Source organism: Oryzias latipes, chromosome 19, assembly GCF_002234675.1.
Source record: "Oryzias latipes chromosome 19, ASM223467v1".
In the NCBI taxonomy this organism is placed as follows: Eukaryota; Metazoa; Chordata; class Actinopteri; order Beloniformes; family Adrianichthyidae; genus Oryzias; species Oryzias latipes.
In genome coordinates, this window is record NC_019877.2 from 25169988 (window position 1) to 25187122 (window position 17135).

General features: G+C 44.7%; 1 protein-coding gene across 3 annotated transcripts in view; it reads left to right on the plus strand.

The window, feature by feature from the left end:
- The window catches only part of LOC101174819 (glutamate receptor ionotropic, delta-1), a 492295-nt gene that overhangs the window by 471518 nt on the left and 3642 nt on the right, over positions 1-17135 (plus strand). For 2 of the 3 annotated variants that reach the window (XM_023949511.1, XM_023949513.1), the window contains exons 15-17: positions 3656-3822; positions 6931-7171; positions 8925-9063. In XM_023949511.1, the coding sequence (XP_023805279.1) occupies positions 3656-3822; positions 6931-7171; positions 8925-9063 (547 nt within the window). The remainder of the gene's footprint in view (positions 1-3655; positions 3823-6930; positions 7172-8924; positions 9064-17135) is intronic. The other variant, XM_023949512.1, reaches the window with a different exon arrangement.

Genomic DNA, 17135 nt, shown 5'->3' on the forward strand with positions numbered 1-17135 from the left:
GTACACACACCCCTCCCCCCTCAATATATACATCCCAACATAAACACACACACATGCACACACACACTCTCTCAAACACACATACACGCACACACATTTGGCAAGGAAGGTGGGACCTAGGACCATCTGTCCCCTGCCTCTTCCCTGGTGGGGGGTACGGGCCCCTTTGCAACGGCGGCTGTGTCCCCTGGGTGCTGGCTTCCTGGGCCCGGCGGTGCTCTCTCCGCGCGGTGGGGGGGTTCACATTACATCTGAGCCGGGGGTGTTCGTGTCCCTGGGGGGTGGGTTCTGGTCCTTGCTCCTGAGTGCTGGGCCCCGCCAAATTTCCAACTGTGGCCGAGCCTGGTCGGGCCATATTTACAACACCCCTTGTGGGCCCTCTTTTTTCCCCGGGGTTCCCCCCTTCTGGGCGGGGACGGCGGGCCCCTGCCTCGCTCCTCCCTGGACCAACCGTGGGCCGGGCGGATGGCTGCCTGGAGTGCGGAGTGGGTCTCCCTTGGGGGGTCCTGGCCCGTACCTGGGGTTGGGGCGGGGGAATGCCCGGAACTCCTGGGTGGTGGTGGGGTGCTCGTCTGGGGCTGTGGGCGTCCTTCTCCGGTGGGGCCCTGCGTTGGGTTCTCCCGGCGCGGCGGGGGGGCTGCTCTCCTGGTTGGGCTGGGGCGGCGCCCTCTTTCCCTCCGTGCCTCCCTGCTCTCTGGCTCTGGGGGCCTTGCGGCGGCCCTGCTGGCCCTGGCCTGGGTGGCGGGCTTGGTCGCCCGGGCGGCGGTTGTTCCCTGCCGGTTCCCGTGTGGCGTTGGGGGGAATCCGGCTGCCGCTGCTGGTGCGGTGGGGGTCTTGGGGTGGGGATGGCTGGGCACTCTCCCTCCTTCTTTTCACGTTCCACCATCCATTTTAGAAGAACATAAACACTCACCTGAGCACAGGTGTTAGCTCAACAGACTGAATGACTGAAATATTTCACACTAGTTGGTTTTAAGGCATAAGTATGCGTGTGAACACTATCTGTTTTGTGTACATGTCGACAGGTGGACATTTTTGCAACTAACAGGTGTGTTTATAACATTTGAGTGTGTGTGTGGACAGGCTCCGCCCTTATTTTTTTTTTTTTTTTTTTTTACATTTGAACCTTACCATAACGATTAACAACCAGTAAACTTGTTGCTTTATGCTGCTTCATGGTCTTATCCCCCTTCCCCTCCTATTATCACCCCCTACCCCCCCTCTCTCTAACGTCCCTCTCTCTTCTTCCCCTCTTTCCTTTTCCGTCCGGTCCAACACCAAAGATTTTCAAACATGGTTGAAATTAATAAAGTTTGGCCTCAATTACAAAAGGGGTTTATTCAGTCATACCTTTGGTTTGTCTGAAGATTAATAACCCCTCTTGTTAAAGTAAAATATGTCCAACCCAAGAGGCCCTCAGCTCTCATCTGTCTGCCTAGCTGTTGGACAGGACAAGTTAAAAAAAAAATAAAATAAAAAAAAAAAAAAAAAAAAAAAAAAAAAGAGTATCAACACTGGAACTAAAACTCTGCTGGATAAAGGGGTAACGATTGCCACACTGACCCATCTATCTCCATCTAACCCTGGATTCCTTTTCGATCAACCCCCCCATGTCCTTGTTCACAATGGAATCTCTCTATGGGTCTCCCCTTTAGACCCTTTTTCATGGTAGATCCATCTCCAGCATCTTTTTACCGACACCATCACTGCCCCTCCTCTGTGTCCAAACCATCCTAGTTTGTTTCCTTGCATTCATTTCCAAAACATCTAAAACAAGATGTTTTCATTTCTAACTATATCAGTTTCATCCCAAAGAGAACCTCAACATCACCAGCTCTGTCTCAATATGCACAATATACCGCAAATTTATGGTTATCGCGACATCAAGCTGTGCAATATGCATACCGCAAAAGACGGCAAAAATTGCAATAAGTGGTTACCTCAAATGTGCAAAAACAAACTCATGGCAGCCTGAAATGGTGAACAAATGAAATTAACCCCTTTATGCATTTAACCAATCGGAAAGACCCGTTTACATTGTTGATCAATCAGATGAGCCCTTTTATGTTTGATGTTTGCCTCCTACGTCGACAAGGGTCATTTGGAGAATAATTTTTAAACTGTTGCAGTGAGATGTAAATGATGTTTTTGGTTGTTTGGCTATTTGTTTATATACCGCAAATTACATCGTTATCGCGATATTAATCACCAATATCGGATATCGCGAGTTTTCCTCATATCGTGCAGCCCTAATCTGCTCCCACTATGGTCTTGTAGACCTTTTGCGATGCTCTTTTGTTACCCGAAACCTTCCTTCTCCCACTTTAACCTGCTTGCAGCCATCGCTTTTGCTCTAGATAACTCTGGATCCATAGCTCTTGATTCCAAGTTAGATTTATTTAGTGTAGCTCCTTTCCACAAATATCACTTCTCTTGTTCATACGTTTTTGGTTGTATGGCTTAAAATTCCCTACTGTATGTTATAGTGTTTGCACTTTTCTCATCTGAGATGCACCACCTGCCAACACCAAGTCAAATTCCTCGTTCTGTAAAGTGCGCTCTACTGAACCTGGCAATAAAGCTTTTTCTGATTCTGATTTCGGATTCTGTTGTTTTGCTAATTTATTAAGTAAGGTGGAGATTTTATCCTTTTGTTAGTACTTTCAAGTAGTTCCATGTTTTTGCTAACTTTATTTGCTAAATAATACAGCATATTTGCTCATTCTTAGCAGACAATTTTATCAATTTATTTACCGTATATCTTCCAGTAGATGCTGATCTCCAAAAAAACGCCGGGTCTAACAGGTGCTTGTTATTTCAGATGCCGGTCTCTAATAGTGGCTCGGTAATAATCAGAAGATGGCTGCAGAAAAAGGAGCAAAAAGCAAATGATTGCCTGTTGGAGGTGCAAAGAAAGAGAGCCACCAATAAGAAGAAGTGGTTTGAATGTGGATTGTTGAGCAAACACAGAAAGGTCCGCGTGTCTCTAGGAAAATGATTCATGATAACGCAAGAGGATTTTTTATGCGGAGATTGATGCTTCAAAGAGAAAAGAAACGTTTGCAGCCAGAGCTAATCAGAACATAATACGATGTTCTCATCATTTCAATAAATCTGAAAATGTTTCAGTGTTGTCTACATTTTGTGACCGAATATCACCACAAAATGAACCCGTAAGCCATTTCCGTTCTGTCTGTGATTAAATAAATGTCGGTCTTCAAAAGACGCCTGTCTCTAAATAAATGCCGGGGCCAGCTGCCAGGTTTTTGGATAAATGTGGAGGCTATTATTGTGTATTATCTCATGTACTATAGATACACGATAACATCTTTGCTCATGGAAAACTCAAAATTTCCAGCAATTTTAGTTATCTTCATTATCTTCACCAAATACATTCAGTTTAAAGCATGCATTTGCATTATTCAAGGTAGTTTTTGTGGTTCCTTACAGTTGTTTTCTTCTTTAGGGCCAAACCAACTTTTGTTGATGCACATGACTGTGTTTAAAAAAGAATTTGATGTGAGAAAAGTTCTTTTTTTTAATATGAGTCCAAGATGTTTTCATGCATTTTACCAAACTCGTTATATAAATCTCCACTTGTAATAATGTTTGTGGAAACATGGGCATTTGTTTACGGGTGTAACTGTGTTTGCAGGCCAAGAAGAGTCCATACGCCTTCCTGTGGGACATGGCGGTGCTGGAGTACACCGCTCTGACCGATGATGATTGCACCATCACTGTGTCGGGGAACAGCATGAGCAGCAAAGGCTACGGTATTGCCATGCAGCACGGAAGCCCCTACAGAGATCTCTTCTCCCAGAAGTAAGTCAGCCATCAACACAGAACGTTGTCTAAATTGATTGAGGCAACCTGAGCATGGCTTAAAGATGTACACAGCTGCCTCAAGGCCAGCTGCCATATTGGCTGGTGTGAGGAGAAGCTTCCTGTAGAGGGAAGGAGTAGTCAGTAAAAGCCTTTTTTTTTCACTGTTTCAAATTGTCAACACTAATGCTGTGTCATAATAGCTGCGTTTTTATCAACGTTTTCGAAAAACTTTATCGAAATTCTAGAAATGTAAAAATAAAAGCCCACAATTTCACAATACACTTTATATATGCAAATGAACACAAAGCAACTCACACAATAAGTCATTCAAAAACACAGATGTGAACAATACTTTGATTGACAGCAGAAACATTCAGGATTCTGTCATTCCGTGGCATGGAAGACACGGAGGATGTTTAGAGATCACGTTTATTGATTTTAAAAAGTTCTACAAAAGCTTCGTGAATCACGTCTCCTTTTCTGGGTCCATGAGATCATTCAGAGACTGTCTGGTCTCTCACTCTTTCTGCCACTACGTCCATGTCTCGTGACCCACATTAGTTAGAGGGGAAAAGTAGAGACAAGAATCAAGCTAGAGGATCTTTTTATTATTGTCTCGATGATAATGAGGTAAAACAGATAAAACCAGGGGCCGCCCGGCGTGGCAGCGCGGTCGCTCCAGCCCCAGGGGCCCTGCGTCAGGCTGGCTGCCTGTCCAGGCTGCATCCCTAAACTGCTTCTGATTCACAACAATTTGGATGAAGACATACTCAAAAATGAATGTTTGAGCTTAATTTTCTTCATATATGTTCTCCATCATCAGACAAATGGTACAAGGACATGATAAAACACCAAAACTCACTTTTCATCAGAGTGGGTCTTTACTTCAAAGCTCCCTGAAAGAGAGGGAAATGACTTTAGGGGGGGTTGGACATTTTGATCCAAATTCTTGACATTTTCTGAGGAACACCCATACCAAAAACAAAGGTGGAAAAGATACTTTTTAGAGAGAAAATGGTAACTTTTCAGTTTAAGGTCTTTCTAAATCCATCCATCTTCTCCAGCACATAATGAATCACAACAGAAGGGTTTTTGTGCAGGCTGGGGTTTTATTGTCTACTGTGCTGCTGCAGCCTAAAAAGGAGTTGGTAATGAAGGTGGCAGGCTGATTTTTTTCTTTCTTTTAAGAAATCTCATGAAAGTGAGGCATTTAAATGCAGCTCCCAACTGAGACAACAACTGCAGCACCCTTGTAAATAAAACCCAACAAGTGAGCATGATACAAGATGAAAGAGCTCCTCTCAGAGGAGAGGTGAGTGCAGAAGAGTTCCTGTAATGAGAAGCACCTCCTACAGGGGGCTCTCTCACCATTAAATCAATAACAATGCTTAGGTTAATTAAGTTCAGATGAAAAGAGCTGGCATTAAGCTTTGGTGTTGTGAAACAACCAGGATTATTCATGGTGGGAATGAAGACAGAGACCAATGTGAGGAAACCTCCAGATCAAGTCAGCAAGCAAATAATGGAGCTTGGTCTTTGCTCAAACCCAAATTGATCCCAGAGGGAGAAAATAAATCAATCATTCAGAAAATCTCTACACCATTACATCACGCCTTAGCTTCCCAAAATGTAAAAATGTTTTCATTCATCTCATATTGATCGGCTCCAACAAATAGAGCAGGCGTTATGACGTTTGCAAGGGATGGAGAACTACGCATAAACACTGTTGTTTTTGCTCGGATACTGTTAACAAACCTGTGATAGTGAACACTTCTCCTTTGCTGAGATAATCCCCACCTCACAGGTGGGCCATATCAAGATGCTGATTAGACAGACAGCATTGCACAAGTGTACCTAAGACTGGCCACAAGAAAAGGTCACTAATGTATTTTATTGGGGGTTATGGGGACTCCTCATGCAACACAACTCCTTTACACAGAGTTAATCAGGATGTTAAGTGGCCCATGGTGGAGGCGGGATTATAGTATGGGCAGGTGTGTCGGACACTGGTGCATTTTTTTGATGGCATTTTGAATGCTGGAGATACCGTTGTTGTGCTGAACATCCCAGAACATCACCTCATGCTGCAGCAGTTGCAAGAATCTGTACACAATTCCTGGAAGCTGAAAACATCCCAGTTCTTTATTTTAATTATTTAAAATTAGCAAATAAAACAACAATTTTGTCACAACTTCTATTCTTTAAGTCTAATCCCTGACTGGAATTTCTTGTCAGGCCTTTGGTTGTTCTCCCCTGGGGTTGTTATAGCTTAATTCTGCCACAAGATGCCCCTGTTCTTCAGTATTCTGGAGCGAGGGAAGCTACTGGAAGTGCTTATTTGGTCTTTAAAAATATGAAATGTACTACCGCTTCCTCGAGAGATGGCTATATTAAAGAGAGCAGGTTCCTTTTGGAGTATTAGAAGTATATTGATGCTCTTGATGGACAAATCATTCCAGCCACTACTGCACAGTTTAGCTTTGCTGTTGCCTGCATTTGACTTAAAGTCCACAACAATATGATGCAATTCTTCCATTTGGACAATGAAATGTATTCTAGATGTCAGTCAACTGGACACCTCTGTATACCTGATGTTATAAAGAGAGCAGCTAGTTACCTACCACTAACTTGGCTGCCATCATTTTCTGACTTGAGCAGACGGCATGGTCCATGATCATCAAGATGCAGTCTGGTGGGTGAGATTTGATGAGGTGAAAATGTGTGAGGGCCAGCCAATCGGTCTGCATTCGTTTTTGGGAAATGGATGAACTTCTGACCCATTTTGCGTGAATTGTTTTAAAAACCAAAATCAAGAAATTCCTTCATTTACTGTCCACCAGTAAAAAAGAAGTGCCTGTCACCATGAAGAAAAAACCCATCTCATAGCTCTAAAGGGGCAGATGCACTGTGGTCTGTTTTTGTAGAGAACTATGTTGTGTTTGGTTTTTGTTGTGGCTTCATACTGAGTCATTGACACAAGTAGTAACTAACATAGGTTTGAAGAATCACTTCCCTGGCACGTGCAGCGATCACACCAGATCTGCACTGCAGCAAAGACATGTAAACTGTGCTTTTGAATGATCCTCTCTCTCTGTATTGCTGTAGGATCTTAGAGCTGCAGGAGAAAGGGGACCTGGACATCATGAAGCAAAAATGGTGGCCCAGAACAGGTCGATGTGACCTCAGCAACCACGCCGCAACGCACCCTGATGGCCGCTCCCTCAAGTTGCACAGCTTTGCTGGCATCTTCTGCTTCCTGGCTGCTGGCCTGCTTCTAGCTTGCCTAGTGGCTGGCATGGAGGCGTGGTGGAACAGCAACCGCTGCCGGCAGGAGCAGCCCAAAGAGGTGACCAAGCATGGATGGGTTGGTGGGGGGAACACTCTGCCACACTGTACTTTAAGGATCCAGGTGCAGACCAGATACCTGATTCAGTGGACTAGGAACACCCAGCTCTAAAATATTTACCAAAAATCAGGAGACTAAAATCGTATCTGGCTACTGATTTTTTAGGTCCTTCCATTACTTATTTGATGTGTTTTTTCTCCACACCTATTTCCCTCACGATAATTAACACAACATTTGCAAGCTGGCCTGGAAAACAGCAGCTTCTCTCTTTGTTGACCCCCAAACACTTAACACGATCAGTCTGAGCAGGTCTGGATTTAAACTACCTTGGACTTGTGTTGCATATTTCACAGAAACAAATACTCCCCCCCAACTGAGAGCTTCATCCATTTATATATTGTAATGGACTCCTTCATCAGGAGTTTCAGACAGGCAGCCAGAGCATCGTTGTTAAAAACCTGGTTTTCATTTATGGCACTTGATCAGAAGAACAGCAGTTTTCCACGCTGTCTAGTGGTCTTTTTTTGGGTCAGATTGCCCCAATCATAATAAAAAAAAAATAAAAAAACAACAACACATAAACTAATGCTTTAGACACCTGGGTAGATCACCTGCACGTGATGTCATAGCGCCTGTGTTTGTTGTGTCCACTCGACTGTCGGCCTTTGAGCAGTTCCCTCTGGGGTCCGTCACAAAACAGAACTGACCTCTGACCTTAACTGAACTGACCTTACAGGGCCCCCACCCACCAACACTCAAACAGTGCAGAGCAGCAAAGCTGTGAGGAAGAGGAAGCTGTGTGCATCGAATGACTGGGTTACATATTATTAGGATGTTTTCTATTATATAGTATTGACAAAGTGCAAAACACATTCATATAAAACAATCCAATGAGTTTTGGTACCACTAATATTGCAATAGTATTGTCTTGCCCACAAGGATTGGGTGAGGATAACAGGGACTGACAGAGAAACAAACAGATCAGGAACATTCAGGCTTTGCTGGGATCTGGAATTCTGCTTCCTCATATTCTGGATTTTCTTGGGAAAAGTGTGCCAATTTTTTCCGTTATTCAATTAGCTTTAAATAAAAAAAGTACCTGTTCCAGCCTCACACTTTCAAAAGTAACGGATTGACACCTATATTTGACTGGAACACTGTAAAGACAAATAAAATGTGTAACCAAAGGCCCCATGGAAATTGGTAGAATGAGACACTTGAGAGTTTTTCTGTTTTGAAAACCAACAGCAATGCACGTATAAGGTTTGGTGGCTGCTTTTCTCCACCAGTGTCACTGATTTTACCCGTATCAAAAAATGGTGGACAACGACACAAGCGTTGCATCACTGCAAGGGGTCTATACGTCTAAGGGGACTATACCAGAGCAACTGGCATTATGACAAATAGAGTTGAAAGTAACACAAACTTACAGTTGTTTTGGAAAATTAGCCAGTATTCAGTTCAGTTCTGGAACAAACCAATGAACAATGAGTACATGTTGAACTCAAATCACAGTGAAACCAAAGTTAAAAAAAAAGAGGCTATGCTGTTTCTGTGGATCCATGAAGTAAAGTGTGAGTAGATGTTCCTGTTAAAATGATGTGTGTGTGCTGCAGGTCCTTTCTGTCGTTGTGTCACGTCTGACCACTGATTATATGTCAATGTGAACAGCCGTGTTCTCTTTCTCCCCTCATATTCTTTACATGTTTGTCTCATTTTTGATTTACACTTGACTGTCTATGATCTCGTGCAGGTCACTAAGGATTACAGACTGACAAGGGTTTCTGCTCCATTGACATATAATGAATTTACAACTGCTTCATCGGAGGGGAGAAGGGACATTTGGACAGACAGAGAGAAAGGCTGGGATGAAGCAGAAGCTATTGACACAGGTCAGAATAGAGCTCCTTCATGACATCCAACAAATTTAACATCTCCTTTCAGTCACCAGGGTCCTTTATTGTCTTTCAAAGTTTATTTCAGAAGTGTTTCTTATACAGATATAAACATAATTCTTGGTCTGTTCACCCTGGTAAAGAAAGAAAAACCAACTAAAATCCCTTCAAACTGATCAAAATTAACATTTTGATGTAAAATCATCCAATGAAATCAGCGACTGATTTGAATTTAAATCCTTCTTTACAACTGCCCTTACGAGTGGATACGGGCTGTCAGTGGGTGGCACGTACTAAGTCTTAGGATCTGCCAGCTGCACCCCTTTATGACCCTCCACGGGCCCAGACAACCCAAAAACTTACAGCACCTGTACGGGTCAACCGCCATGGGAGCATGTGACTAAGGCGTTAAAGAAGCCCGGACCAAAACAATCAAACCCTCAATGATAGAGTACTAGATGCCATACTAAAAAAACAACAGTATATAGTTTAAAAATCAAACGGGCAGTGAGACAGAGGGATGGAGCAGCCAGGGGCTACTTATTGCTTTCAACTGTCGTGTGTTTTTTGATTGCGATGTTTTAGAGTGTTTTTTTTTAGATAAAACCTTGTGCAGCTTCTGTAATTGTAAAGGAGGACTCTTTATCTGTCCACAAGTCTTTTGAACTCCCACAAACCCTTCCAGTCATCTCAGTTGCAGATTCAGCTCATTCAACAGATGTGGATTTAGAAATGAATACCTTTAAGCCACTAAGCATCATAGCCATAAATGTAACATTTCGTTACAGAATTCTTTGATAGAATAGCTGTGTTTCCCAGTAGGAACTATTCGTTGGTATGTTACATTTTGCACCTGTGAAGATAGGAACCTTTTCCTTAAAGGCATAAGTATAACGTCCATCTGTATTTGGTTTCCTTTCAACAGTGATGTTTTCCATGACTGTTTCCCATGGATTGCACTTTGGCTAAAACAGTGATGGATGATTTGATCTGACCTTGAAGTTGAACTTAATTGTCAGTCTTAATTTCCCAAAAATCTGTTCAGCTGTTCTCACGAGCACATCGATCAGCAATTTGTCTTAGCTAATTACATTTTTTTCATTTATGTTTAGATTTTTACCATGTCAGAGTAAAGTTATGGTAAAGGGTTTAACCTACAGTCCATCTATCCATAATGACAAAAGGTATGACAGGTAACCCAGATGAAATATGAAAGTCATGGACTGCTCTGTGAACCCATAGAGTGAAAACAATTATGTACATTTTTTTCTACAAGCATGCTGAAAAAAACGGGTCATAGCAAACACTTAAGAAACACATTTGATATGTAGGGGGAAGTAGGTAAGGCGCAGGCATGTTCTACGGACTATTCTTTTCCTTCATTTCCTAAATCACACTACGCAAGGGGCCCGTTAGAGCTGTTCAATTGATAAGTGTGCGCTCCTTGCATGTCTCTTCTGTGCAGCCTGACTGTTAGAAGTTAAAAAACTAGTCAGTCAATTTTGTAGTTTGTGTGGGCATCCTAAAGACACGTGCGTATCAAGTACCCACCCGCACAGGCCGCATTTGTGCACGGTGATTAGGGAGCCAGTGCGCACACCTTAGGAATGACTACATTGTGGCATTAGGGGACAATACGACACCACCACTCATTTGTTTTAAGTGTTTGCAACCTGGATTTTCCTTATAAATGCTTCACGATACACTAACCACACGCACAACAATGGTATGTCCCATTTTCATGATGTCACTCAAGATGCAGCCGCTCCTCTCCATGGCCCCTCCACATAGCTGCTGTATAGGTCAACCCCCCCCATACGGATGCATGTGACTAAGGACTGTACAAATAAATATTTTGAGTAGCTCCCCTACGGACAGTTATTAAATGTACAATATAAGATCATACGTGCTTGAAACGCTAAATAAACAGAGCGATCAGAGAAAATCAGACAACCAAAGTTTTGCTTATTACTTGGAATCTGTGCATTCTGGAGGAATGAAAAAGCAATTTAATTTGATTTTTAGCAGCAATTTAAAACTCTTTATACAATTTGTCTCACTGTTTTAGGAGCACCTTAGCATTCTAATCATAAACCAATCTTAAATTATACCAATGCTAAGTAACCCTTACTTTTAACAATTTCTTTTTTTCAGCCAGAGAACCACAATGGAGGGGTAAGAGAGCCCCCAACCGAGTAGCTGTGGTTAATGACCACTCCTAACTTTGAAAAGATGAACAGTCCTTTACAGGACACTTTTTAAAAAACCTTTAACATAAAAGAAAATTCAAAATAAAAAGTGGACAAATAATAGAATCTTTAATTTCATAAACACATTTTAGTCACATATTGTCTGACCTGGTTGTTCGCCTTAACTTGTTTCAATCACAGCAAATATCCCGAATGTTAGAAACTGTTTTTTTTTATTTGTGACAAACCAAAGAAAATAACTTTTTTTAAATTCTAAAGTATGCAAGAGAAAGGTAGTTTGCAATTTCTCGATGGGTGGAGTGTCCCTGCCCCAGGTGGAGGACCTTAACCCTTGTGCTATCCTAGCTTTAACATTGGGAGTTGGGTCATCTAGACCGGAGCGTGAGATTGACAGGCGGATCGAAGCAGCGTCTGTTTTTGTGCAGTCGCTGTACCGGTCCGTTGTGGTGAAGAGGGAGCTGAACCAAAAAGCAAAGCTCTCAATTTACCAGTCGATCTTCGTTCCAATACTCACCTATGGTCATGAGCTATGGGTCATGACCGAAAGAACGAGGTCCCGAATACAAGCGGCTGAAATGAGCTTCCTCCGTAGAGTGGGTGGGCGCTCCCTTAGAGATAGGGTGAGAATTTTTATAAAAAAAAAAATTTATAAGATGTTATCAGACATAGATGAAACCATTTACTTACCCATGACAAAATGGGAGTCTGAGCTATCATTGAATTCTAGTGATCAATTTTGGCTACAGATCTGTTTGAATGCCTTTAATATGACCAAAAGCCCTAATCTGCAACTTATTCAATACAAGATTCTCCACAGAACTCACTACACCGGACAGAGGTTATTTAAAATGGGTCTCAATCAGTCTGCTACATGCACACAGTGCATAGGTAACAACATAGACGACTATTTGCATGCCCTGTGGCTCTGTCCACCTGTCCAATCATTCTGGCGTAAGGTTTGTGAGGATTTATCAATCTGGTTTAATCATAAGATTCCTGCTTGCCCCAAATTCTGCTTATTAGGTGACCTGAATAACATCAACATGGAATCTAACAAGGCTTATATGGTTCTCACCGCTGTATGTATCGCAAAGAAAACTATCCTCCTAAACTGGAAATCTAAAAATAATCTTAGCATCAACCACTACAGAAACCTCATGTCAGAGCATATTAGTTTAGAGATAATGTCCTCCACAAAAAACCTGTCGGCTTCAGACTCTCCCTGGCTCCAGCTGGTTAGTCACATCACCTAGTGGGGGTGGGATGGTGATAGGTTGAGCCGGGTCCTGGCTGGTTGGGTGGGCCGGGGTGGGTTTGGGGGGGTGGGCTCTGCCGGGCCTGTCGTTCTCCCGGCTCGGGGCTCTGGTTGCCTGGGTGGGGTGGTGGTGGGGGCGCACACTCTGCCGGCAACTTGGCAGGGGTTCCTGGGCGGGTGCCTGCTGGGCGCAGGGTAGGCAGTGCGGCTGACCGGGAACGGCGGCCGGGTGCCGTGCTGGGTGGCTGGTCGCCGTGGCGGGGGCTGGGGGGGGGGCTTGGGGCTCTGGGGCCTGGGGTCGTCTGCCCGTGGCCGGTGTTTCGCCCGTGGCCGGTAGTTGGCGCGTGGCCTGGCCCCCCGGGGGTCGGCGCCGCAGTCACAGCAGGGGTTAATGGGTTCACTTGGGTGGGTTTATTTCATTATTATTATTATTATTATATTAATTATTTTATTATTATTATTATTATTATTATTATTATTATTATTATTTATTTATTTATTTGGGGGGGGGCTGGGGGGGCAGTGTGCTAGTCCTTAGGGGGGCCAGGGTATGAATGGTGGGGCTGGACCCCCTGCCCCCCCGTTCTGGCACCGGGACCCTTCCTTGCTGGCTGTCTCTCGGCGCCGCGAGGCTCTGGCCTCCAACTGCGGCTGGCTTGGCGTTTCTGGCTGCCCGGCCGCTCTGGGAGGGGGGGCGCCTACCGCGGCCGGCTGGGGGGCCGGTCGCTCGGGGGAGCCTTCTCCCCCGGTTGTGCCCATCCGCCCGCTCCTCCCCGCTCTCACCCAAACAAATATTGCACACAGGCACATAGGGCCCCGGGAACTGGATGGGAGGGGTATGCTGGCGGGGCTCACTGGGGATGCCCCTCTCTGGGTTCTCGTTGGCACCCGCCCTCCTCCCCGCTTTTTACTTGCATATTAGACACTCTGATTCATCTAGGGCCTTGTGGAGAGGGTCTGGTGGAGGGGGGCACGGTGAAACATCCGTGCTCACCTTTCGCTGGCCCCCCCACAATTTTAACTTCCTCTGTAGACACACACACTGCATGCTAGCAGCACACACACAGCAAATACACACCACTCACAGAGGGACTCCAGAGTGGGGGGCTTTGCGGCTTGGCAGCGGTGCATCCCCCCACACTGGTGACCTCCTATTTTACCTGCAGCACACACACAGCACTCCCACACCTCCATACATGGGTGGGGTCGGGGGGGGGGGCGGCCGGTCTTCACCCGCCTGGTCCTCTCAGGGCGGCCGGGCTTATGGGTGTCCTGTCGGCTGCGGGAAGGGTCGGGCATGCGGCGCTGGGGGTCGGCCGGCTGGGGGGGGGGGTTACTGCTTGGCGGCGGGGGTAGGGAGGGTAACCAGATGATTGTGAGTATGTGTGTGTGAGTGCATGGGTAGGACCGACCTGGGGGCTGGCTCGCTGGGACCCTCTGGGGCTTTCCCTCCCCATCACAGAGAGGGGAGGGCACTGAGAGGGTTGGGGAGGGGGGGGTCAGATATTATGGCGGGGGGGGTGGTAGTGCGTAGGGTTTTAGGGGGGTGGCTGTGGCTGTGGGTGCGTGGCGATCCCTGGGTTGCTAGGGTCGCGTGCCTGGGCTGGCTTGCGGGGACGGGGCGCCGGTCGGGTGGTGGCCGGCTCTTGGGTTCCGGGGGCCCTGGCTTCGTCCCTGGCCTTTGTCTCGGTGTCCGGCGCCCGGTGGCCCCCATGGCTGCCGCCTGGTACGGCTAAGCGCTCCTGTCTTGTGGCCTGGGGGCCGGACACTGGGTTCGCTTGTGCCTCTGGTCATTGGGGGGGCCCCTGTAGGGGGGCCCTCTCTGTGCCTGGCTGGTGGGGTGGGCGGTCCCCTCCTCCTCCCCTGCCGGGCTGCCTGGGTCCGGATGCTGGGGGGGCTTCTGGCCTGGGGGGCTCTCCTCCCCTCTCCTGGTCTGGCTGGTCTGGCTGGGTAGGATCTGGCTCCCTTTATGAACACACGGTTCACGTCGGCAGCATGCATGTATCTCCACCCCCACGTGCACACTCCACACTGCTCCCTGTCTGCTTCATCCCTCCTCCTTACCTACAGTGTATTGATGGACAGTTTTTTTTTCGCTCATCTTAGTGTCAGATTTTCACCTTTGATGTAACATTCGTCTTTCCAGCAGATCTGGTATAATTGTTACAGCTTAAATTAATAACTTAGTCAAATCAGTGCTTGTATCCCCCACCTTTTCACCTTTCTTCCTTTTACTCTCTTCCACCCTCCCCTCACATTCTTCCCCTCTCCCTCCCCACACACACTAAATGTAACAAATAAATAAAAAATAATACGACAAAAAGGGGTTTATACAAATCTACACTCTAGTTTCTTGAAGCTATATAACCTCTTTTTGTGATAGTAAAACCTGTCCAACACAAAAAGCCTTCAGCTCTAATCTGTTTGCTCAGCTGTTGGACAGAACAAGTTAAAAAAAAAAAAAAAAAAAAAAAGAGATAGGGTGAGAAGCTCGGAGTAGAACCGCTTCTCCTCCACATCCAAAGGAGCCAGTTGAGGTGGCTCGGGCATCTAGTCCGGATGCCCCCTGGACGCCTCCCTGGAGAGGTGTTCCGGGCATGTCCCACTGGGCAGAGGCCCCGGGGAAGACCCAGGACACGCTAAAGAGACTACGTCTCTCGGCTGGCCTGGGAACGCCTTGGGGTCCCGCCAGAGGAGCTGGAGGAAGTGGGTGGGGCGAGGGAAGTCTCTCCTTCTCTGTTTAGACTGCTGCCCCCGCGACCCGGTCCTGGATAAGTAGAGAAAGATGGATGGATGGTATGCAAGCGTGATTTATCCTGAGGTTTGACTGAATTTAGGATGCACTGTAAGGTTAAGGGGCTTGTCAACACAAAAATTGTTGAAGATGTTGAATACACTTTAATTTAACATAAAAAAACAACAAATACCCAAAGGGAAAATAGAAGTAGTAGTAATTCATTTTCTGACATCCGTCTGTCATTGTAAATTATTGCAGCTGTGGCCAAGAAAGATCTACTGTCATGGGAGATGGGTTATTAAAACGTTAAAAATGATCCTAAAAAATAATAAAAAAAAAATAACAAAAACAATCATTTTAAATGAAATGTTGCACATCTTAAATGAGGTATTTTAGGTATTTTTTACATATACGTTGTTTTGGTCCTTTCATGTGTAATGCTCTTCCTGGCCCATACGGGCTGTCTGCGGGCGGAAAATGGGCAAGTCTCACACACACACATATACATACACACACACGTACTCACTCGCTGTGATAAAAGACAAAAAGATGCAATGATGAAACCTGGCTTTGTACTGAGGTTGGGGAAATATCCACATCAGTGACACCCCACCCAGGTTCACAGAGTCCAGTGACACTGGACCCCCCCAGATCTAGACAAAGAGCTGGACCTGAGAGATCCCATCGCGGCGACCCCCCCATCACTGAGGAGGGTCCATCACCAATGTGGAGGATCCCTCAGAGGAATTACAGCTAAAATGTAAACGGAGTAAAATAAAAGATAAAATAAATGTAAAAAGAAAATAGGTACATAAATTAACCTTAGTAGACATATAAATGGTTAAAGTGACTAAATACATTAAAATGAATAAATAGATTGATAGACTGATAAACGTCATCAATGCGTGCAACTTACATTATTCTTACAAATACTTTCAAAATACACTTACCACATGCACAACAATGGTACTTTCCATTTACAACCACATCCCTGAAGTTGGCCGCATGAACCTCAGCACTGAACGTTCCTGCATTTTCCTCAAGTCTGAGTTCAAAAGGTTCTTGACTGTTTACAGAGACTCGAAAAGTTTTGTAGAAAATTCAGCCAAAACATCATTCTGTAATTTTTTTTTTTAAAATGCCAGAAAACTGAGTTAGTTTGGATATTGTGTATAAGGTTTGATATAAACCTTTTCTTGCTTTGCTATACCGCCAGCTGTGTAGTGATGCAAAACTGTTTTTGAAAACAGGATTTTTTTTGTTCTAGTTGTGTCCCGATTGAAGATGCTGGTACATCAAAGTTTTAGTTATTAAACCACAAAATAAGAGAATTTTTTCAGACTTTTATAAATGTTTTAGCACCCTAACAACAATTTAGGAATAAGCAGAAGGGTGCAAAACAGACAAAAAAAAAGTAAATACCCGTAAATCAATACATGTAAACAGTGTTTCCATTTGAGTGCTTTTATAAATCACCATATTTCCTTCTTATATATTATTCTAACCACAATAATATGAAGTTGATGTCTTATTTCAATATTTCTCCCAAAAAAGATTAGTGTTCCAGAACAGGAGCCCCGACCAGAGAAATGAGAAATCATACATTTAACTTTGATGAGCAACAAAGAACACTTCATGCAGTAGAGTAAGGAGTAAAAGTGAAGTTATTAGATGGCCTAGCTAACTTAAAATATTAAATGTTCAATGTCACTGATTATTGGAAACTAGGGCTGTTTTTTATTGCTTATTGAATCATGTGCATCTCCTTAATAACTTGACAACACTCGGTGCGGTTTCTGCATGCAACAAAACCCTTTTTGGTCATTAACACAGAACAAGGGCTGCACTTCTTCAGGGGCACCGCTTC